This window comes from Phascolarctos cinereus, unplaced genomic scaffold, assembly GCF_003287225.1.
Source record: "Phascolarctos cinereus isolate Bilbo 61053 unplaced genomic scaffold, phaCin_HiC Scaffold_5;HRSCAF=322, whole genome shotgun sequence".
In the NCBI taxonomy this organism is placed as follows: domain Eukaryota; kingdom Metazoa; phylum Chordata; class Mammalia; order Diprotodontia; family Phascolarctidae; genus Phascolarctos; species Phascolarctos cinereus.
In genome coordinates, this window is record NW_027555958.1 from 48092102 (window position 1) to 48116787 (window position 24686).

The window sequence follows — 24686 nt, forward strand, 5'->3', positions numbered from 1 at the left end:
GAGAGAGAGAGAGAGAAGAGAGAGAGAGAGAGAGAGAGAGAGAGAGAGAGAGAGAGAGAGAATTTAAAAAAAGATGAAATCCAGTCCGAACAGCCTTTGAGCCTGCCCGGAGGGGGGGGGGAGCGAGGCAGGGGTAGGGACACCAGCCAGCACCGCTCAGCTGTCCCGGAGCCTCCACCACTGCAGCCGCTGCCGCCGCCTCCGCTCTGCCGGGGTCCAGCACCACAGCCTCTTCCCCAAGCTCATGTAGCAATACTGTCCCCGCTACGGGCCCAGGTTCCTAATTGCCGGGGGCAGCGGGGGACGCTTTCCGGAGTCGGAGGCCGAGTGAGTGGGGTGGCAGTGCTGGGCTTGTGGGGGGGTGGGGGGAGGGGTAGAGAGGACTCTGAGAAGCCACCACCTTCGCCAGCGCCGAGACCTACTGCCGCGGCTGCTGCTGCTCTAGACACCCGCTGCTGCTGCTGCCTCTTCCCGGCTGAGGCTCCGCTGGCCGCTCCGTCTTAGCGCACGATTTGTAGCCGGCTACGGGTGGGCTGGCGGTCCAGGGCGTAGGGCGGCTAAGATGAGTGAAAGGAGAAGATCTGCAGTCGCCTTGAGCTCCCGAGCACATGCTTTCTCCGTAGAAGCCCTGATTGGGACAAATAAAAAGCGCAAACTCCGAGACTGGGAGGAAAAGGGTTTGGATCTGTCCATGGAGTCCCTGAGCCCCGCGGGACCACTCGGAGACGGCGAGGACGCGGCTCACTGCCTGGAGCCCCACCCCGGTGAGTACGGCGTGCGTAGCAGGCGGCTCCGGGACAGGGGGCAGAATGTAAATCCGGGAAGGTGGGGGGTTGGCCTTTCCCTTTTTCTCTTTTACTTTGTTTTTTTTCCCCTCCCTTTCTTTACTGTTTATTTCCTTAGCCCCTCATTTTCGTCTTTCATTTTTCTTCTGCAGTTCTTTAAAAAGAAAAAAAAAAGTTTTGTTTTCTTTTGCACCAATGTCTCCAATCTTCCCCCAGTCGGCTCTTGAAAACTTTTTTTTTTATGGGAGATATGGTGTGGTTGCTGATATTCTATCATAAAACTAACTTGCAAAAAGCATGTTAATTAAATTGCGAAGTGGTGTCCTTTCTGGGGAGTGCACTCCAAATTCTGATCCAGATCGATTCCGCGATAAATGTATGAGGACCTGGGCAACTGAGAATGAGCATCTCTTCTTCTCCTGAGCGATCCGGTGAACCAGTTCTTCCTCAGAAAGAAAACTCTGCTTACTTAGGATCCCCAAACTTGTTTTACCCCTTGCTCAACGCCCTCATCCTTTCCCAACTCCCTGGGGTTGAAGTTGTGTGTGTGTGTGCGTGTTTTCCTGGCGATAAGAGATCGAAACTACATTATTACTGTATTTGTAAGTTCATATTTATATGAGAATTCTTTTCACATAACCTGCCTCTTGAATATATTCCCCGGACATTCATATCTATTATCTGAGTAGACAGAGGCATACAATTAATTTATATAAGACGTGTATATCTGCAAAAAATATTACAAAATTACCCTCTTAATATGTTTTTGAACAGAACTGTAGAAGAAAAAAAAGCTTGCGTCTTTCTTGTACTAAGTGCCAAGATTTCGCCTGTGAAAAACCGGCGTAGGTCGAACAGCTGTTATCAGAAGAAACTTAGACACACGCACACATACAACACATGCAGCCGCTTTTGGTTGTTTCAGTACATATCCAGTCCAGAGATTGTAATGCATTTCTGGAAGCGATCTCATGGATCTGGAGGCAGGGGGGAGATGACACACGCTTAGAGAAATTGAGAAGAGAGCTAGAGAGACCCTAGACCGTCAACTTACAGAGAGGGCAAGGGCAATGGGAAGAAACAGAAAATCTTGTTTCTTGTAACAGCCTGGCCCAGGGAAGATTCGAAGAAGGGGGCAGCTGTCTGCTACATTTTTTTTTAAAGCAATGACAGTTCAATTTCCATGGCCATGAGGGTAATAATAATGCGATTAAAGGGTGGACTTCGGAGACAGGATTTTATGAATTCTTCGTGTTTTTGTGTCAAGTTACGGTATTTGGCTTTAGTGTTGGAGAATTATTTTTATTAGACGGTGAAAAGAAAATTAAAAGGAGATTTATATCGGCGGAATACGTCTACGAATTCACGGGCACAGAAATTTGGAACACTGGTAATATGATTTCAGTATTACTTCTCTCCCTGGGCAAGTGCTCAAAGTCTCAGAGAATGTTAAGCTCTGGAAATCATATTGTGCAACTTCTTCATTTTACTGGTGAGGAAAATGAACCACAAAGGAGGTAAAACGACTTGCCCAAGGTCAAACACATCTAGGTAAAAGAGAGCTGGGCCTGGAATCCATGTTTTCTGGTTCCAAGTGTCGCAAATAGTGAGTTCTACTCCATCATCCTGCCTCTTAACACTTCTGTGAAACCGTTTCTGTAGCGCTATTTTAGTACTCTTGCCCCCGAGTAACCAGAGCCCTGGCAAGAGTTTCGAACAGGCAGTGTTTCCATTTCCCTTTCTATATTCATCCGATCCGAGTTAAAATTACTAAAGGAGTAGCTTCAACAGCAAAATTGGGAGTCTGTTTCCCTTATCTCCTCTCCCTCCACACCCCCCAACAATATTTCTCTTTCATTCTTCTCAAGGGCTACGCACTGCCGGCGGATCCTCCTCGGCTTAGCTCTTCTGTGGTTTCACTGTTAAAATTAGATGACACAAGTTCTCCTAATCAAAGTCACGTTGTTGGATTTTTCTTTCCCTACTTCTCAGCTGGAAGATCAAAGTCTGGGAGTTTGGTGGCCAGGAGGGAAATAGAGCTAAGAAAGGGAAAATGGAAGCAATCTTTGGGGAAAACGTAAACATTTGAAAATAATAAGAACAGTAGCAAATATATTTATTCATGCCGACTTTTAGCCCTTCATTTTCTTCTTCTTCCACAAAAAGAAGGTAACTTGTGTAGAGTTTTCCCAATTTGCCAACTTACTATTTAAAAAAAAACCATTTAAAGGAAGCGATTTCTTTTAGGAAAGAGTGGGGAAGGGGCGGCATTTAAAAAAAAGAAATCAGTAGTATCTCTTTCCTCCTTCTGCGAAGCCCCTACTTTCCCCAAAACTTCTGCGTGGAAATAAGTTCCCGCGGAAAGACGGTTCCAACCGCTTTTGTGCGTGGAGCGGACAGACGGAAAAATGAGCCATCCTCCTGAAGGGGAGAGCAGGCTTTGCTAGAGAGGGTCCCGAGGTTCGTTGATAGCTCCCGCGAGCTGAACCATCCGGGCAAATAAATCGGTCCGAGAGCTGAGGTGGTCAAGGAAGGAGATCCTGGGGCGAACTCGAGAGCTGGCACTTTGCAGAATTTGGAGGACTGGGGCTCTTTTACTTATTTCTCCATAGCAACAGCAACAAAAATTACGACCAGGTTTAAAGGGGGAAATAAAGGTAACCAAATCAAACAACCAAACTGTGATTCAGAAAGACAAGAGCGGGCGACTCTTTCAGCCCGTCGGGTCCCTGGCCCATCACTAATTACGACCTCTTCTTCCGCACTTAGAGGGGAAACACGGCCAAGAGCTATATCAGATCCTTCCCTGGGAATAAAATCGAGGGCGGATAGGGCTCGAGGAGCATGACGGTGATTATTTAGGACAATTGGGGTTTGAGTTTATATTTGATTTAGTTTAAGTAAACGGTCATAGCTGTGTTCTAGCCATGGGACAAGATCCACAAAGCCTGGGGGTGCTGAGAAGAGCCCCAGAGAAGTTTTCTTCCTTTTTATTTTCTTCCCTTCTAATCTTCTTTCCCTCCTCTCTCTTTCTCCTTGTTTCAATTACAGCTTGGTTTTATTTAATTGCTCGCAAGGCGAAAGAACAGAGACGTTAACACTAATACTACTAATAATAATTTCCTTATCCCTTGCCCGCATAATGGGACCGTCTATCATAGCGAAGCAAAATCCAGAGAGTGGTGGGCGGGCAGTGGAAGGAAAAGGGCAAAAAGCCTTCGAGGCACCAAACACCTATTCTATCAAGTTTCCAACTAATTGGAGTGGAAATAAAGAAAAAAGCTCAGGGTCACAACCTTGGACCTTGAAACTTTCAGTGAACTTCGATGGGGCAAAAAGGCATTTCTCAGATTCAGGGCGCCCACAGGAGTGTCCCAGTTCAAGAGGTAAAGTTCCCCAGGATTCGGGAGAATCAGACGCTAGGGCGCTGGGAGAGAAGGGTCAAGTACTGCTGGCCCACTTGTGCCACCCGCCGGGCTTTCTTGCGCCTCTAGCCCTTCCGGCCCCCAAACTCGCAGTCGCAGAGAGTCCAGGGCCTCTACAGTCGCGGCCTTGAAAAGACCTTCACGTAGCCTGTCTCCCCTTTCTAATCCTGGTTATATGCTCTAACTTCAGATCCCATCAAGTTTCCCCCGCAAACATTCGAGATCTTGCTGTCGAAAGCCACACTTAAATAACTCAGATGTTCTCGGCTCGGGCTTGCAGACAGTGTTGGAGAGCATTCTGAGGCTTAAAGCTCGGAGGACTACAAGGGCTTCCAAAGCGCTTTGGGTTATCCTCACGCGACGCAAAAGCCTGCTCCTTTAAGCCGGTTTGGGAAATGTCGCTGGTCGGCGGGGTTCCCTGGACGCCAAAAAGAGGCCAGGCCGGTGCAGGGACCCCCAGGACATACTAAAGAGCTGACTGAATTAGCTGGGGTTACATCTGCCCGCGAAATCTTGACGCCAGACTTGATGTTCTCTGACTTAGGAAATCACTTTAACCAGGGTAGGGTTTTAATTCTATCTCCTTAGTAACCAGGGAAAAAACAAAGGGAGTTTGTTTCTGTTTTTGTTTTTGGTGATGTTTGGGTAATGAAGGAAAGATTGACTAGGTTTCTGTGTGGTTATGGATTTGTGAATGTTTGTGCGCCCAAGAGCTTGAAACTGGGCGAGGAAGCATACGACTAATAATATCAGCCGCAAAGAGAGAGACCAATAATATTGCTGAGTACAGTAAATTCTTCTTTGTAGTTCTGTGGCTCAGTCTGAAGAGCTCAAAGAGGCTCAGGGATCCCTTCTCGATTCCCCTTCCTTCCCGAGAGATACGATTACCCGGGTTTTCCAGATGTGACCGACCCTATGTGAGTGTTAGAATACTGGAGAGTCTCTGCAGACCTGACTGCGCCAGTTAATCCGGAGTTGGGTGTATAGTTTTGGCTCAGTCTCTCAGATGAAATCCTTTGGGGGAGAAGAGAGTGTGTGAGAGCATGCTTGGGTGAAAGTTTTTACATGTGTGTCCTGCCCCAACACAGAGCAAGCCATGCATAAAGCTTCCTTGCTATTTTGAAATACGGTTTCCTATGTCAGGTCCATTGTAAGTGCCTCTACGTGAAGGGGAGAGAGCTCGGTCTTCTAGAGGGAGGTCTGAAATTGTTATCGACTGATCTTGACTGTCTAAGAGGGTGTTAGTTCCCTGGTTCATAGTGGTGAGATACTTTCTCTGGGGACTGTCAGACAAATTTATAAACGTGAAAAATCATATGGTGGTGTGGTGCTCTGTATAGTAATTGCTGTGAGTATGTCTCGGAAGGAATAGTAACTGCATTATGCCATCCGAACTTTGGAAAGATTATTGTTAAGTAAAGAGTACTGAGCCCGTCAAATTAAATGTTATAAAGTCTTATAAAGAAACGTTACTGGAATAATGACAATGGCGATACCACCATATGAAATACCTTTTAAATGTCAAGGGTGGTTTAAAGCCTATGGAAGGGATAGAGAGACTGTAGAATCTCTCTATATTTATTTATTTATTTATTTTTATTTTTGCCTGATAATATTTCTAAAGAAGGATGTGATCAGATTTTTTAAAAAAATGATACTGTCCAGTTAGATCTCAAATATGATCTCTCTTCCCCTTCCCCCTCCCAGACTTCTTGTATAAAGGGCAAGGGTGCACACATGCTTAGCAGAAGGTTTTCCATTTCATCAAAGCCTTAGGACAAATAAATATACTGTTGCCTCTCTCCAATCTCTTCCTGGGTGCAAGCCTGGACTGTCTTCTTGGCCTCCTCCAAGCAGATAGTCACTGGATGTTAAAAGAGAACTCGCTAGAGTTCCCCAGATCGAATATCCATGTGATCCTCAGGTTGATTACTTGGAAAAATTCACATAAGGAGCTCCCAATGGTCAGGGAGAAATGGAGATCGACTCTTTCCCAAACTCTTCAGCAGATGATGTGCACACAGATCCTAGCACGATGGCCCACCGAGCACTCACAGAGATGGTATATACAACAACAGTACACCTTGGTTGCTCTAACCTCACATGCCAAGTTCCTATTAAGTAAAAATCAGTGAGATGAACAAAAGGGGAGTGCAATACTTTAAAGGTACATGGAAGTTATCTCAAGTTTTTAGGTGTCCCAGAAAAGCCTGTTCAATGATCTTAAAGGGTGTCATGAAATTCTGTAAAAAAAAATGATCAAAACTAAATTAATTTAAATTTATTTTAATTAAAGAAAATATGAAATTTACTCTGAGGAGTATTTGAGAGATGACCAGTTGGATCTCCAAAGGGGACAGCTGTGTTAGAGAGCCTTGCATCTACCAGCAAATCAAAATTAAACAAGTTGACCAAGGTAAATAGACAATCTACAAAACTGAGGTGAGTTCCTAAGTCTCTCCCTCATCCCCTCAATTGTAAGTGTTGCCCTCCTTGTCTCTCTCTAGTTATCTGGATAATTTCCTTCACTCTTCATTTTACTTTCCCTGTGTGGTGACAAAATTAATAGAAAAAGTCATCCAGAAACAACTAAGGTCAAAATGTTTTATCAGGTAAGAGTGAACTATTATACTAAAAAATAAAGCTTTTTTAAAAATCCAAGATAATTGAAGTTCTCTTAAAAAAAAAGCAAACCCTTAGTGTGGAAACTTTCCATGATTACTGTAGTTATTATTTGTGTTTCAGAAAGTACCTCGTAGAATTAAATGAAACACTGATTATGGAATCTGGCATATTTTACACTGGAGTGTAGAAGAATTCCTTCCTAAATCTATTAGCTTTCTCCCAGGGCAGGGCCAGATGACAAAAGTCAATGTTAAAATCTGTATATTTCACAGAAAATGAGAGGATGAACAGATTGGCATTGACTTTGCAATTCTGGAAAGGCAATTAAATAATGATTCTGGGCTGTATGTGGCTATCCTTTTCTGACTTCCAAAAGGAACAAAGCAGCCTAGCAGAAGGGAAAATTTAAGTGGATTTGTTTATCAGAAGTTTTCATTTTGATGTTTGGTGGATATTTCCCTATAGTGGCAGGTAACTCAGAGAATTTAGATTCAGTTTGAAACAAGCAAGACTGATTTTTTTCTTTTTTCTCTTTCCTCTACATTGATCATTTTTACTTTTCTCCCCTCCCCTCCTAGATTTCCTAGTGAGTTTAAGTTCAGACTTTTATGTGTGCCCGTCTGAGATCATATGGTTAAAGACGGAACCCTAGCTAAAGTCCCAGCAGGGAAGAGCAATTAGCAAATTCATGAATGAGGTTCTGTTTACACTTCTATTAAGAAGGATAATTATTTGTTAATTTAAGTAAGACCTTATGCCTTCCTTGGTTATAGTTATTAGCAGTGATGCCTCAGCCTGAGTCCCTCACAGGAAATGTAAGAGGTGGGGAATTCAAACATACTTGTACAATTCAATTACATTTTCATTTTAATCAAAGCAGAAGTTTTCAGTTAAAACAAACTTAGAATTGTAAACAAGCCCTATAATTGCTCATTCTTTACTGCTGACACACCCAATGTTTGGTCTAAATACTTTATGTATATACAACATAATGTATATAACTGTAGATTTGTTATGTCCATTGTGCTATTCATTCATTCATTTGTTCGTCAATTCACCACATCTTTATTAAATTCATACTGTGTGCTGGGTGCTGGGGGCAGGGGAGATACAAACTTTAAATAAGACATGAAACTCTCCATGGGCATATTATAGTATTATAGTAATAGTCTATATTATAGTAATATGGAATAACACTGTAATATAGATAATGGTGGAGAGAGAGAAACAGAAGGATGGTTTCACTGTAGTTTTTGCTGAATTAATTTATTTACAAACAGAGCATCTGAATTTTGGGAGGCCTTTGGGGATGTTGCCTCCAGGTTTGGCTTGACAATCACAAAAAATCCCCAAGGCTGAAGCCATGCCCCTAGTTTAGCCTTTGGATTGGATCCTGATGTGATAGGATAAAGGATAAAGGAAAACACAGGTTGGGGGAAGGGTCAGTCCTATGGTGGGACATTTTTAAAATTTATTTGATGATGAGACTCATTTTGAAAAGTGCAGATGAATTTTACTGTGAATACTAATCTCGCTTTTTTAATCCAATGAGTAAATTGTACAGCTATTAGGGCTTGGGAAAAGTCAGAGTAAACGGCAGAGATAATATGAAAACCACTGAGTTTTTTGTTTTGTTTGTTAAGATAAATGGTACATAGAAATAATATGAAATGCAGAAGCCTTTCTCCTTCTCATTTCCTCTACTTGCATTGACCATATTAAGCTTCTCCAAGGATCAGATGAAATGGTGTGCATGAGAATGCTTTGAAAAGTACTAATCATTAAGGGATTATTATAATGTAGCTAGCAGAGACCATGGGGTTTAAACTTACAGAACTCAAGTGAATGCCATGATATTATTCTCCTCACTATCCCTCTTGTTTCCTGTTTAACACTGTCCCACAATACAATGTTTATTTTTTAAAGCCGTGGACTGGGGCTCATAAAGCCCTGTTTTCACTCTTACCTCCTCCTGTGGCTTACTTGACCCCCGACCTGCCCCCCCCCCAATATGAGGATCAGAAAGCCAACTCTTCCAGCAAATTTCAGATGGGGTTTCACTGTGGAAGGAATTCTGATTTTACCCCCTTCCTGTGAATGGTTCCCTGGAAAAATTAGACAACTTCAATTACCTTCAGAAGTCAATTAATTGGGCCCAAATCACAGATTACACCTCCCTTTCATCCGTTTGCCTTTGGCTGGGTATCTTGTGTTTCCTGAACTCTCCTCTCCAGCAGCTTCTCATCCTGTCCTGGGCTAGCTGGTTTCAGAGAACATGGACTAGCATGAAAGCAAGAGAGGGCCTTGGTGGAACAGCTACCCACAGAAACCTAATTTCTGTTTCCATATTTTAGCTACAACCTCAAGTTTCCCTCTTCGTCCCTTAACTAACTCCTCTCAGCTACCCATACTCCAGCTTCAGGCAATGTGTCTCAAGCTGGGGAGGTCTTGCTGCACCCTTCAGCTCCAGGCAGATTCCATATGTTCAGAAACCTTGATTGTGGCATTTTAAATAACCAGGGACACTGGAGTGCTGCGTGATGGCTGATTCCTCTCAATAAGCTCCAGTTACTGCAGCCTGTTGACTGTGAGGTAAAGAGATGGGGTTTTGGGGGGTGGAGGTTGGGGGGGGCATAAAAGAAAACAGAAAAAAATTCTACCAGAAATGCAGCTAAGAAGGGGCCCAAGGATCTTACACCTCACGCCCTGAGGGGGATTTGAATTTTGCTTTCATCAGGCCCAGCAAATTTCAGAAGAATCAAACTGACTTCAAACATTAGGAGCAATTAGAAACCAGGGAATCTCTCTGCTTGCTGAACTTTTTATCCCTAAACATTTCCAAATGGGTAAATCTAGGGTCAGGAGATATCTTAGCAACCCTATTACAGAGCAAAGTAATAATTTAGCCTGTTCAAAAAGCAAAATGTCATTTAAACTTAATAGTTTTGCTAGTGTAGTTAATGTTTTTGCTTCCTTAGATGTAACTTTGTAGTCATATGAGCAAGTGTTTAAATGACCCAATAGAATGAGAGTCATATTGGGCTTTGTGGATTGTACAAACCAGTCCCTGAGGTTGGTGTGATAGAACATTTGAGTAAGTAATAAACGCTATTCCAGAAAAGCTTGACACAGGATGTTTTGCTTATTAATCATCCAAAATAAATGAATACATTTTCCTTTCTGTATATCCCATTCTGATGCATCATCATATTGCTGAGTTGACTTTAGCTGTGCCAGATTATGCCAGCGGAGCATATATAGGCTTCAAGCATAGGCTCAGGGGCAGATAACTCATCTTTTACCAGAGGACAAACTCACCTAAATTAGAAGCTCATCAGTGAGATGAGCAACTCATCAGTTGCTGTCTCTTGGACTATTAAATTGTGAAGGGGTTACCATCTGCACTGGGTAAAGGATTGTCTGTGCCTATGAGATCAGGGATCTTTGAAATTTTGAGTATTTTTTGAAAACAGAACAAAAAATTGAAACAGTGGCAAATGACAACTGGTTCCATGATCTCTCAGTGTCTCAATGTGCAGCCCCTGATAACTCTTGAATGATTATCATTCTAGCAAAGAAAACTCTTCAGTCTTCGACTTAGAGAGCTTTGAGGGAAAGGCAAGGATGCTGGAGTTTAAGAAATTAAGCATCATTTAGGTCCTAAACTGAGCCCTTAATTCTGACCAAGCTTTTGCATTTCTCAGTGCACCAAGTCCAATGGCTTGACTTGTCAGGGCCTCCGTTTCTGCCTTAGGAAAAAAAAATAAATATAGCAATGTGAATTTTCTTCAATATTGGGAATTATAAATGAAAGTAATTATAAATGTTTATGGAGCATATTCCAAAAAACAGAAATGTTTTCCATAGAAAATAAGCTCTCAGAGGGATGGTAGAACTTAGTGGAAAAGAACATTACTTTGGAATTAAAGAAATATGCATTTGGATCCCACCACTGCCACTAAACAACTCGAGATGTGCCCATTTTACAGATGAAGAAACAAAAGCTCAGAGAACTAAACTGACTTGCTTGAGGGCACGGGGTTAGTAAATGGTAGAATGTGTCCTTTCAACTATATAAATTATTCCATGTATCTACTCTGTGTAATGTATTGTGTTGGGGACTGGAAGGGACATGACTTGTAATACAGATGCCTTTTGATATTTAAAAAAAGTCATCTTATTCCTAGTGGATGAAATCAGTGGGACTGATCTGTATCCTTGATTTCCTAGGTGGAGGGAACTCCCTGTGAGGAAACCCCCTTCTATCAATGCCGATGAGTAAAGACTGTATCTTTCAGTCTCAAGGGGTTGTTTGGACCATTGAGAGGTTGAATGACTTACCTACAGCTGCGTCACTGGTGTGGCATTTACCTTCGAGGCCATCTAGTCCCTTCTCACCCCAACCTTAACTTTTTTGTGGCCCCATATACAATTTTCTTGGAGCGGTTTGCCATTTCCTTCTCTAGATCATTACACTTACAGATGAAGAAACTGAGGTGAACCAGGTTAAATGACTAGCCCAGGGTCATACTACACTAGTTAAGTGTCTGAGGCCAGATTTGAACTCAAGAAGAGAAGTCTTCTTGACTTAAAGCCCAGTGCTTTATCCACTTTAACACCTGGCTGCCCAAACCCCTAACTTTTTACTTTACAGAAAAACCATGTGAAAACCAGGATTGTACTTGGGACTTTCTGCCTCCTGTGCAAAAATTAATTGTCACAAAATTGGACTTTAACATGACAGAAAGTGCTAGTTTCTATTTTCCATGTCAAGCTTACTAAGCCGACGTCTTGATTTGGCAGTGTTGTTAGGATGCTAAAAGCATGACTTGGGGAACAGGCAAAATGCTTGTCAACCAGATAGATCAGAAGTCTACATAGCATTCATGCCCACTATTCATAGCTGCTGAACTTGGGGGTAGTGTCAGAGCCAATCACCACAGAGGAAGACATGTCCAACCAGCACGTGGGAATGATTCCTCATGTTTCTATCTTGTGAGAGTCTAATTCCTTATGGACCACTGCAGCTAAATCTGAAACCCAATAGTGCCCTTCTTCTTAAGCCCTTGCCATATTTACTTGCTTTTATGAACAAATGTCAGAGCACTTACATTCCAGTAGCAATGCATGTCTTTAGTGGTATGCAACCAAATGGTAACAGTTTGCAATATACTCAATGAGCCCTATTACAACACATCGGACTTACTGGCATCATGGTGTGAAGGAAACAACATTAGTTTTGGAGTCAGGACACCTGGACTTGAGCCTCATCTGTGTGACCTTGGGCAAGTCATTCATCTTTCAAAACTTGAGTTTCCTCATCTGCAAAATCCAGTTAATAATATGTAACAGAATCTCAGAATGTCAAAGTGTGAGAGAACCTCAGTGGTCATTTATACATCTATACACATTCAGGCCATCCCTGAATGAGAATCCCCCTTTTTTTTTTTTTAAAGAAAATCCCTGACACATAGTTATTCAAGTCTTTGTTTGGAGAACTCCTGGGAGGGGAAGCTCACTACCTATCCCAGCAGTTCATTTCATTTTGGCATAGCTCTAATCGTTAGGAAGTTTCTCCTTGTATCAAGCCAAAGTTGACCTCTTTTATGCATCCATCCCTTATGCCTAGATCTGCCCTCTGGGGATAAGCAGAATAAGTCTGACCCATCTTTCCCGTGAGAATCCTTAAAATACTCAGAGATCTATCACGCTGAAAACATTTCTTCTCCAGATTAAACTCCTTAGTTCCTTCAAATGATTCTTATATAGAGTGATCTCAAGTCACTACATCATCCTGGATGTCCTCCTAGGAATGCACTTTGGTTTGTCAGTATCTTCCCTAAAATGTTAAACCTAGAACTGAACACTGTATTTTAGATGTCACTAGGACTGAACACAGTGCCAAAGAGTTTATTATATAATGGCTAGCCTAACGGTGATAAACTTCCTTGTACTTAGGTAGGACAGTCCTTGAAAATGACATTTTCTGTTTCTGGGACTCTATTTGAAGTCCTTTCAGTTTTTTTGACCTGTCAAAAGTTATGCTTTGCCAGAAGAGATCTACCTTAGAGACTCTAGGTTCAATCCATACTATGATGAAACATTAGTGCAGGATTTTATATAAGTGCTATATAGATGGGATTTAGTCATGTAGCATTTTGGACCAATGTAGGAATGGGTGGGTTGGAGGAATGTCCCTGAAACACTTTTGAATTTATCTGTATTTTTAACATTTTCTCCATCACTTTCTTAAATCCAGACAGTTAACAAAATAATCCAACCCTGATTTGTAGAGCTTATTGGTTTCTGAAGGTGTAAACATTCACACTGAATATTTCAAAATGTTGCCTGTATAAGCTGGTTCCAGCATACACCTGGAGACTGTGGACCCCTTCCCAAGTCAACCGGCAAAATGCTTTTAAATGCATAAAATTAAATACATAAGATCACAAAGGAAACACATTTTATTGGAATGCAGGTATCAAACTATTAAAAGCTTACAAAGCCCCTAAAATTCCATCTTAAGAATTCCTGATCAATTGGAATATCCATGGCCAGAGTATCATGGTGGTATCAAATACCTTCTCTGAGGCATTTACGCTATGTGGTCCTGGGCAAATCACTTAGCTCCCTTGAAACTCAGATTCATCATTTATAAAATGGGGATAATAATACCCTTTTCACAGAGACCTTAGAAGAGTTTGGGGGAACTAAAAAGCATTCTCTGGGGCTTTGTGGAACCTCAGATCCCACTTGGTGTTCCACTCCAGCATCACAAGCAGAGGTGATGTGTTTTGGCTAAACCATTTTTGAACTGAAATAACATATCTCTTCTACCCTATTGTTAAAGTTCTTAACAAGTAGCCAAGAAGTTTGCACATGATGAAAGAGATGGCAGGTTCTTAGGATGTTATGAAAGTTCTACCTTCAAGCCTTTTTTTTTTAAAAGTGACAAAACTGTGACTTAGACCTGAACTCAACTTGGGGCGCAGGATGAACCAGACAGCAGATGGGTGTTAATAGGTAGGCTTTGGTAAGGAAGAATAGACACAAACAGCCTGGTATAAAGGAAAAAGAGTAAAAAGACCAAATGAAATGAAGATGGACCTAAATGGGATGTCAGAGAAAAAGTCACATGGGGAAAGCTTTTGAGAGAAATAGCAGAAACTTAGAAAATGACAAAGAGAGCGATAACTGATTGTATTTGAACTGCTAGGTTCTAGATGCCTCGGGTTTTCAGGCCTTTCTTTTCTGAAGTCACTTTCTTCAGGAAACAGAGAAGTTCCCAAAATAAGTGAAATTGCTGAAGATTTTCTTTTGTTCTCATGCCCCACATTGGATTTATGTCATTTCCTGACAGCAAAGCAGGGAAGGTGGCTTCTCTGGGGAGGAGGGAATCCACAGCTCCTTGTTGGAGCCAAGCCAGATGCCCATCTCCCACACAGGACAAACCAGTCCAGATGTGGAGGGCTGTCCCTTGGCTACCCAGGTCCAACTGCTGAATTTTCAATACCGACGTGACTCCTGTTCCTTTCATACATTATGCTGCGATACCGTATATTTCCTAGATCTCCAAATCACATATTCCTGGACTTTAGGTGTTGTGCAAGGAGTACTCAATTTATAGTTAGGGGACTTGTATTTAAATCTGGGCTCTGCTGCTTCAAAGCTGTGTGCCCATAGGCAGGCCACATCATCTCTCTGGGCCTCAGTTTCCCCAACTGTAAAATGAGGACTAGATGACCTCAAATGCTCCAAATGAATGATTTTATGACTCGGCCACATCCCCTTTAAGCCTCTCCTCATTTTCCCAAGACCTAATCTCTCATCTTTTCTGTGAAGGACTTTTCTCTGATATTCAGACTTAGAGGGGCCTTAGGTTGGCACGCTGTAGGCTGAAGTGAAAGAGCCCTGGACCAGGAGCCAGACACCTAGGTTCTAAACCTGGTTCTGTGTGATCTTGGGCGGGTGTGTCTTTTAACTTCACTGGATTTCAATGTTCTTATCTATAAAATGGGGAGATTATATTTGTAATTGGAGGTAGAGACAGTAGGGGAAACTTCACCCTAGGACCTAGGCATCCTCAGAGAAGGACAGTATCCCTAGATGATCTACCTCTCATATCCCTTTCTGGTTCTATAGCTTCTAATTCTATAAATTTTGAACTTTGGAAGATAGAGGGCCTTCCTTTGTTGTCTCATGATGTTAGAAAATCTATATGCAGGACATTTAATCATTCTCATTTGGTAGTTTTGTAGAGGAAAGTGAAGAGTTATTGAATGTCACCTTTCCATCCTTCCGTGGGGCACATAGCAATGTAGGGAGGCATGAGGCCCTTCCCCCCTTTTACCAGTGTTACTGGCTAGCTAAACTGTCAATCAGCATCAGGCTGTCAGTAATTGTTTTAATAGAATCACTTCTATTTTGATGATGATTGACAGCACGATCAGCCAATGAAAGGGGCATAGTAATGCTGGAAGACCATGGGGTTCTTCATCCATCTTATTTTCCCCTCACCTGATAACAAAAAAGAAGAAGATTCCAGATAAGCAGTTTGAGGACGCAGAGTATTTTATGGTACAATAAATACTAGACTAATGGTACATACTTCTGAACCCTTAGCCAGCTACATAGCTATTCCTTTGCCATTAGGTAAATAATTGGAAAATGGGGAGAGTAGGGGAAATTTCACCCCAAGATTTGGACATCCCCAGAGAAGGGCAGTGCCCTTAAATGGCCTACTTTGTTCATGTCTATTATACCTATTAAGGAAAGGCTCCAGGGTGAAAAGAATTTGGCAAGTCTGAATTTTAGAAAAGATGTTCTTGAACTTGGAGTGCCCATATTTTTCCAAATCTCCTCTGCAATTCTTCCATATAATAGGATTGGGCTACTTATTGAATTTGATCTAAAATCTCCCTATCCTAAACCATACTCATTTTTAAATTCAGGGGAACAGTAAATGGCTCTGTTGTACCCATTTTCTTTTTCATCCACGACAGAGATTGCTTCTGATGGGTAATTGATTCAAAATGGAATGGCTTAAAAAACATATCAGTTGCAGCGACAGGCAAGTCATGCATTATAAGTACGGCTGATTTTTGGAAACTCTGGAATCACAGCTGAAATCTCTTTTCCATGGATTGAATTTATACGAGAAGAGTTCCTGATTTACACAGTGGCTTCTCTCTAATGCACAAGGATTAGGAAACAGCCTTGAAGAGTGACAGACAAGTATAGCTAGCAGAGCCACAACATTCAATGTGAGATAGTTGCTTTGATTCTCTCATTTTTTTCATAGCTGTCCCCCCAAATTGGATGATTGGCTCTTCCCCAGTCTTCCTCTTCACTCTGTTGCCTCTATGCATTTGTATAATGCAGTGTACAGAGTTTTGGACTTGGACTGGGTATTGGGGGTGGGGATCTAAGTGGGGGGTCCCTTCTCTAATACTTACTGGTGTGGCCATGGTCAAGTAATTTTTCCTTCCTGAGCATCAGTCTCATCATCTATAAAATAAGGTTAACAATATCAGCTTCATAGTGTTGATAATGTACGTAAAGTGCTTTGCAAACCATAACGGGTAATCATCCATTGTTATTTGTACCTGAATTGAATTTTCTCCTCATCTCTGATGTTTGAACCCCCTCCCTGGTGAGATCTGTTCTGATTCCCTCAACTGAAAGTGAGTTATCCTTCCTCAGATTTTCTGCCTTTTTATATTCTCCCTGGTATCATACTTACTCATGTACCTATCATATTCTCCTACTAGATTGTATGCTTCTTGAGGGCAGGATTTTTCATTTCCTATATCCTCAGTACCTGGCATGGTATCTTTCACACATCAGACATGGATAAATACTTGAGGAATGGAAGTAAATTGGTGCATCAGCCACCGTGTTTGTTACCAAGCAACAGTACAATTATTAATTTCCCCAAATCTCTTTTAAGGGTAACTCTTAGACTCACATTTTCTGGACTGTAAGTTCCATGAGGGCAGAGAATGCATCTCTACATAGTAGGCACTCAATAAATATTTATGAATCGAATTGAATTTTTCTCCCCTTCTCAGCTCCAACTACCAGTTTATATTGATCTTCTAAAGTGTAGGTGACTTTAGTAGTAGGGATCTTGGGGAAACTTTTTTAAAATATAATTTTCAAGATGAGTGCATCTATTTGTGCTTTCACCCCATTCTCCCTTGATGTGCTTAGGATTTATTGTCTAACCTGAAGTCATATTTTTATAATAGAGTCTTGGAAAAGGCTCTAATCTATGCATTCATGAAAGGTTTCTTTGGGTGTAGCCATTCAGCCTTCTGTATCTCTTGCTCAATTGTGGCTACTGTCTGGTCTGTCAAATCACAGACCAAAGACTGGCTCTATTTGAGGACTTGAAAAGTGGTGTTTAGAAGATACTAAGAGTGAATGTTTGAATATTGTTTGAATATTTGAATGTCTGAATTAAGAGGGAATGTTTGAATGCTTGAAAGAGTAAATGTCTCTATTGTAAAGCCAGAGTTGCTCTCCTTGCCAACATCATAACCAAGTGGCCAAGTAGAGGATTTGTGACCTGACAATATGTAATAGGGACAGCAACAAATGGTTTTTCAGGCATGTCTACCCCATGAAACTCAGATAAAATAAACACATCTTTAAATTTCCAGTGTGGGGTAAGATTGGAACCAAAGCAAAAATTCTAAAAAAAATCTGGGGGCTGTTTGTCAAATGAAATTGACTATAAATAAATTACTGAGTGTGCTGCTGATGTAAGTGGTAGAATTAACAGGTCAGGCTATAACTGTATATAAATAATGGAAAACAAATGGAGTCTTGGTCATATGACTTTTTCTACAGCATCTTGAGATAGTCCAAGTGCTTCCAGTACACCAGAGAAATCTCCAGCTGCAAAATCACCCTCATCCTGGGAACATTATCTACAGCCTAGTACAACTGTATATTACACAGATTAGACTGTGACATCACAGCGATTTGAGGAATCTTTATGATATTCTGTCTGGGTGGCATGGTGGTGACAAAACAGATCGGGAGACTATTTCTCCTGAGACGGGCCAGTTCTGGGTACTGTACCAATTCACACGTAGGAAGCAGAGCTCAGGGAGGACTGGGAAGGTAGTGTGTTGTATGGAAGAAAGGCTTGCCAGCCTGTGTGGGTGAATTAGTCTCGGGTGTTAACGTTTGTTTTCTCTCTTCCCCAGGACTTGACTGCATTCTCCTTTTTCTCTGCTTGTCTGGTTTCCTGGCTGAGTTGTTAGGAGCTGCACAGCTGTGTAGTTCATTTTGGGTATGTGTTGGGAGTGATGTCTTTCTGTAAGGGAATTTTTTTTTTTGTTAGGCATCAACAAATGTACATACTCCTCTGGACTTTAGAAGAATATTTTGTCCATAGCCTTTTCAACTGGATGGTGACCTGAAATTCATTGACATGTATTGGGGAGCTCTTATGCACAGAAAGCAGTTTTATCCATACCTTAGACCCAGAGAATATCAGTTACTTCCAAAGTGTGGGACCTTAGCTCTCTTGGTCTGTAATTGGGAAGTTGGGAAATTCCGAGGACGCAGAAGGCTTGAGATTTCCATGTTCTTTTCAGAGGCCCTTTGGAGAGTTTTGGGCAAAAGTACCTTTTGATCCTTCTCTTTGGTTTTTCCAGTTACTGACTTCATTTTCCTGTGACAATACCCAGAATATTTATTTAGTCTGTAGTTAGAATGTTAGTAAATTCAAAGTACCCAGAGGGCTGAGTGAGAGAGTACAGTTAGATAACAACCTCTTTTTCCTGATCCATATGGCTTGGGCAGGCACTAGAAATCACTCTTCCTTTCAGACTCGGGGCTTAAGATTTGGTGTCTTTGCACAAACCCAACCAGGAGGTCTTAATGGGTTCCTGCGGTACAGGCCTTGTTTTTTCGGGATTAATGTCTTTCTATTGTTTTTAGACTCTGATAAGGGTTTAGAAGCTTCTAGCACCTCAGATATCCTCCAGTCATAGTTTGGGCCTCAGCAATTATAACATACCTTTTCCACGTTCCCTCCCCTAACCCAGGATGCCCTTTGTAAGTCTACCCACATGATAGCTGGCCTGGGTCCAGAGGCCCAGGACCCAGAGCAAACACCAGCTTTAAGCAGTGGGCTTGGTTAGTCAGCTAAAAAACAATTATTTAGCACTTACTGCATGCTGGGCACTGAGTGATACCAAGAAAGGCAAAAACAGTCCTCAAGGGGCTTATATCCTAATTGGAGAAAAAGCATACAAAAAAAGAAGGAAGGAAGGAAGGAAGGAAGGAAGGAAGGAAGGAAGGAAGGAAGGAAGGAAGGAAGCATTTATTAATCATGTACTATGTGGCAGGTACTTTATAGGTATTTCCTCATTTGATTCTTACAACAACTCTAGTAAGCAGGTGCTATTATGATCCTCAATTTACAATTGAAGAAATTGAGGCAGACAAAAATTAAGGGACTTGACTAGAATCACACAGCTAGCAAGTGTTTGAGGCCAGATTTGAACTCAGGTCATTCTGAATCCATGCCCAGTACTCTACCCACTGTGCTATCTAGCTGTACACGTTTCACACCTACACACACACACAGATCCCTCAGCGATCTCTATTGCAATATCTAAAGATATTGAGTAATATCTAAAACTTTTCACATACCCACATATATGTAATATAATATATATATATACAATCTACAACATATGTATATATGATATAATAATATAGGTAACATATTATATTAATGTAATAATATTATATACACATGATATAACAATAATATATACACACACTAATATATGTAACATAAGATACATATTATATGTAATATAATAATATTATATGATACATGTAATATCAATGGGAGATTAACTCTGAGGGAAGGCCCTGGGAGGGGGGAGAGGAGGAAGGATAGGAAAGGTAGGATCCTGTGGAAGGTGGGATTTGAGCTGAGCTTTAGGAGAAACCAGTAGGCAGAGCTGAGGAGGGAGAGCCTCCCAGGCTTGGAGGACAGCCAGCGAAAAGGCGAGAACTTAGGAGATGGAGTCTCCAATGTGAAGACTCCATGTGGGTTGGTGGTGGTTTGGTACCAGAGACCCTGAACTCTCATGACCTTCAGTCTGGCAGGCAATTTGCTGTGTAAGCTCAGGTGAATCACTTGGCCCATCCTTGCTTTTTTCCCATCTATGAAGAGGGTTAAAACCATTGACTTCCTCAGTGCTATTGCAAAGGAATGTTCAGTAATAATGTAGGGAAAATATTTTTGCGAAGAGAAAGCACTTTCTGTAATGTGCAAAGAGGCTTCAGTTTTGCTTTCTAGGAGCCTCCTCCTGAGCAGGCCCCCCAGTTATAGAAAGTGTCATTAGTTAGTGAGGGAAATGTCTCAGAGCAGAGTTGCTCCAGCCTTTCCTATTGGTCTCTGGCCTTATTTCCCTGGCAGCCTCTGCTTCCTGCACAGCAAGGGAGAAAAAAAAATGGAATAAAAAGGCAATCTGAAAATCCCTGGTGTTAGACAGAAGTGCAAAAAATATCCTTAAATGAAAGACAGATTGCATGTGTTTGCCCAAGAAAGCACTGTTGTGTTAGGCAGAAGCAGGGGATGAGAAATTCCACTATGTGTGTGTGTGTGTGTGTGTGTGTGTGTGTGTGTGTGTGTGTGTGTGCACGTGCGAGAGAGAGACAGAGACAGAGAGAGACAGAGACAGAGAGAGACATGGAGAAAGAGAGAGAGAGAGAGAGAGAGAGAGAGAGAGAGAGAGAGAGAGAGAGAGAGAGAGAGAGAGAGAGAGAGATTTTTAGACTTATTAACTTTGTTGTAAAGGTTTTGGTACTTTCTTGGGTCTGACTCAAGTCAAAGAGAGGGGACATAAGGAGTCTGGTGTTCTTTTCTATCTTGTTATTTCCTTTCTCGGTTCTGTTAAATGTCTAACCATTCTCAGAATCCAGTTTGAAGCTAGGATCTCCATCTTTGTGTTTGTTTAAGCCACAAGTTCTTAACCTTGAGGTCCACAGATTCCCCTAAGGAGTCTGTGGGTAGTTTTTAGGGAGTCTGTTAACTTGTATGAGATGAACAAAATTACATCTTTATTTTCACTAAGCTTTGGTTTCCTTTGTAATCCTATGTATTTTATTTTATGCCTTTACAAACACTTCTGAATTTCACTAGACCACTAATGTGGTCCATGACACACATTAAAAGGTTCAGAACCTCTGGTTTAAGCCCTGAGCCTTGGGTTCTAGGCCACCTATGCACATGACTAAGGGAGATTCTTATTGACTTTCCAAACCTCATCCTTGTGCAGTGGAAAGAGGGGTCAGATTTGGACTGGGGCGACTTGGACTCAAATCCCAATTGTGACACTATTTGTGTAACCTTGAACAAGACAGTTTCACCTCTCCAGGCTTCAGTTTCCTTGTCTGTAAAATGGGAAGAGTAGGAATAGATGATATCTGAGATCCTTTCTGGCTCTAATTGCATGACCTTTTCATCCCAATAGTATATAAAGATAGAGGAGGTGCACTCTGTAAAAGCATGTTACGTACCCAGAAGCCCATCAGTTTTCCTAGTTGAATGACTTAAGTTCTGAAGCTGGAAGTGACTTTTTGATGTCACGCAGAGCTTTGGGGATGAACACAGCAGGGTAATCTAGTCTTACCTTCTTTTAGTTGCACCTAATATAGTCATTTGACAAAAGTGAAAAAAAAACTAGAGTAGAGCAAGTAGAACCTTTTAAGCTGGAAGGAGAAATGGAAACTTACTATTGTGAACACATGACTCTGAAGTATGATTCCATCATGGTTTAACAAGGCTGCCCATTGTCTTTTCCTCTGGCATGGGTAGGCAACAGTTTCTGACTGGGAATTAACTATAAGTGTCCAACATCTATATGGCGTACTCAGAAACTGCCTCAATTCTTAGTCATGAGGCTCAGTTCCTAGAAGGGCTGGTGAGAAGTAGATAAATAATCATCTCCCCACAAAAGGCATTCTTCATCTAGAGTATACTTTAGATGCCTTGTAGTCAGGATCTCATGGGGAGGCAAGTGGAGACCTCTTTGATGTTCCTGGGATCTACTACAACTTGACACCCATATTATGATAATATGGTGGGCACATTTTCCTGTTAAATTTTTTTTTTTAATGAGGCAAGCGGGGTTAAGTGACTTGCCCAAGGTCACACAGCTAGTACCCAGGAAATAAGCAAGAGGACCTTTTCTTTTCTTTTTAAAACAGCTTCATTGTAAGTAATACAAAAAGACTTCTACTAAATGCTGGTATGTCCTCTTAAATGATGAGAACAGGATTGTGGATTGGGTTGTTGGTGTTATTGGACAGACAGCGAGAGCATTAGCTGTAATTTGCTGCCTTCAATAGGAAACCTTATTCTCTCTTGAGTAAAGGTTCCTGGATTAAGAAAGAGGATATATGGCAAGTGGTTTAAGCTAGGTCCCTATGCCAGAGGTTCCATTTAGAAAGTAGGAGCTCAGGCAGTGCTCAGGGCTGGAGGTGAGTTTTACAATCTAAGACTATATCTGGTGGATTGTGTTTATTTCTAGCATCACAATTTGAGTGTCACTGGCAAACCAAAAAAATGTCTAGAGAAAGGCAATCAGAATCTTGATTGGTTCGAAACCTGCGTTATATAAGAACAGAAGAAATTAGGACTGTAGAGAGGAGATGAAGGAGAAACATGATATAGATGTCTTTGGAAATTTGAAAGGCTATCATGCCATATAGAGAGTCATATTGTCTAGAGAGCAGAATAGAATTAATAGAGGTTTGTTATTGAAGAGAAAAATTTGTCTCAGGATAAGAAGGAAATTTCCAACAATTAGAGCTGGTTAACAAATATTTTCATTCGTTAGCAGAGTGTAGATGACCATCCATCTGTCAGGAATGCTATTGAAAAGATTCCCAAATTGAGAGGGTGGGGTTTGAAGTAGGTGATCAGAGGGAAGGCACTAGAATTGAGAAGAGCTTGATTCATCCACCCATCCATCCATCCATCCATCCATCCATCCATCCATCCATCCATCTATTCATCCATCCATCCATCTCATCCATTTATCTATTTATCTATATCTATCTATCTAATCTATTTATCTATCCTTCCTTAGGTAATCTAAAGTTTAGGATTGGAGAACTTATGTATACTTGGCCATGTGACCCTGGACAAGTCACCTAACTCTTTAGCACTCTAAGACTAAATTGAAGAGAAGGTGCTGGTGTTTCTTTGTCAGCATGAATGTACCTTTTACCGATTCTCCAATGCTTATGGTCCTCAGAAGGCTATGGATGGGGTGCTGCTTTTGATGGGGCCAATGGTTTCTGTGCCTATATTTTTCTCATGTTGTCTGAGCTATTCCCAGGTTTGAAGCTCCAAAAAAGGCTCAAGTTTAAAAATAGAGACATTTGGGATCAGGCCAAAGTACAAACATTTAGAGGCATTTCCATGTGTTATCATCTTTATTGGTAATGCTGATATTCAATTCAGTTGAACAAGGGATTACTGAATACTTCATAAGCATAAGGCTCTGTCCTTAATCACTAGTCACCAAGCTATATGGCACAAAATGTGTTGCCACACATGTTAGGGAGAGTTAAACAGCCTGGGCACACTGAATATAAGCTTATTTAATTTCACTGTTAACTACGGTACTGTTGCTTAGGCGCCTAAGTGTCGTAATGGATTAGAACATGGTACTTGGAGTCAGGAAGACATGGATTCAAATCCTGAATGACATTTATTGTGTCATCCTGGGTAGGTCATTTAACCTCCTTTAGCTCAGTTTTTTCATCTATAAAATGAAGATAATTTTAGCACCGACTTCACAAGATTGTTCTAAGGATGAACTCAAACAAGATAATATATGTAAAGCCCTTGACAAGTACTACATAAATGTTACCTATTATTATTTCTTTGTGAACTGGTGGTAAAATTACATGTGACTAGAAAACAGTACATAATTTCCTTACAGTAAGAAAAGTCATCAGGGACCTAGAAGTTAGCCACTGAAAACATCTCATTAGTTTTGTGAGCAGTTTTTAAAAAAATTCAATTCAGTTGCAATGGTACAAACATTTCCAAAGTGACTACAGTGTGCAAGGCACTCTATCTAGGTTGCTGTTGCTATTTTTTAAGCAATGGTATTTGTATGTTGGTTAATGTTTAACAACCAACTCTCTGGAAAAAATATATACCTGACACATTCTTGAATTTAATTTACATTATTAACATTTTTTCTATCACTTTATTAAGTCTAGGAATCAGCAAAACCATACGTCAAGCTGAGGTTTTTAGTGTTTGTTAATTTCCAAGGTGTAGATGCTCCCACTGAAAATTTAACAATCGGCTCTCTTGAGCCAGTTTGAGCTGACTTCAGCACATCTCACTTTGTGCAGTAAGAATGTAGACAGAATTAGACGGGGCTTTCTATCTAGTTCAACCCTCTTATTTTATGGATGAAGAAACTAAGGCATAGAAAGATTAAGTGACTTGTCCTAGGACATACATGTAGTAAGAGGTAATAGTATAGTGCAGTGGTTCCCATCTCAAGCCATAGTCTTCTCTTCTCTCCCACTCTCTATTGTATCTCATCCCATCCCATGCCACATTCTTCTCTTTCCTTCCTTCTCTTCCCTTCCATTCCCTTCTCTTCCCTTTCTTTCTTTTTACTTCCCTTCCGTTCCCATCCCCTCTCTTCTCTTGCAAGCCCTTTGACCTTTCTGCAAAGCTCTCCATAAAGCTTTGACGGAGTTATTATATTCTAAGAATATTGGAAAAAAGTTAGAAGACCTGTGTTCAGATTCTGACTCTGTTTTTAATTCTCCATGTCTT

General features: G+C 41.2%; 1 protein-coding gene across 1 annotated transcript in view; it reads left to right on the forward strand.

The window, feature by feature from the left end:
* Positions 1-376: 376 nt before the first annotated feature.
* Positions 377-24686, forward strand: part of TBX15 (T-box transcription factor 15) — a 147491-nt gene continuing 123181 nt past the window's right edge. The window contains exon 1 of the mRNA XM_021003131.2: positions 377-764. Coding sequence (XP_020858790.1) covers positions 563-764 — 202 coding nt within the window. The 5' untranslated portion in view covers positions 377-562. The remainder of the gene's footprint in view (positions 765-24686) is intronic.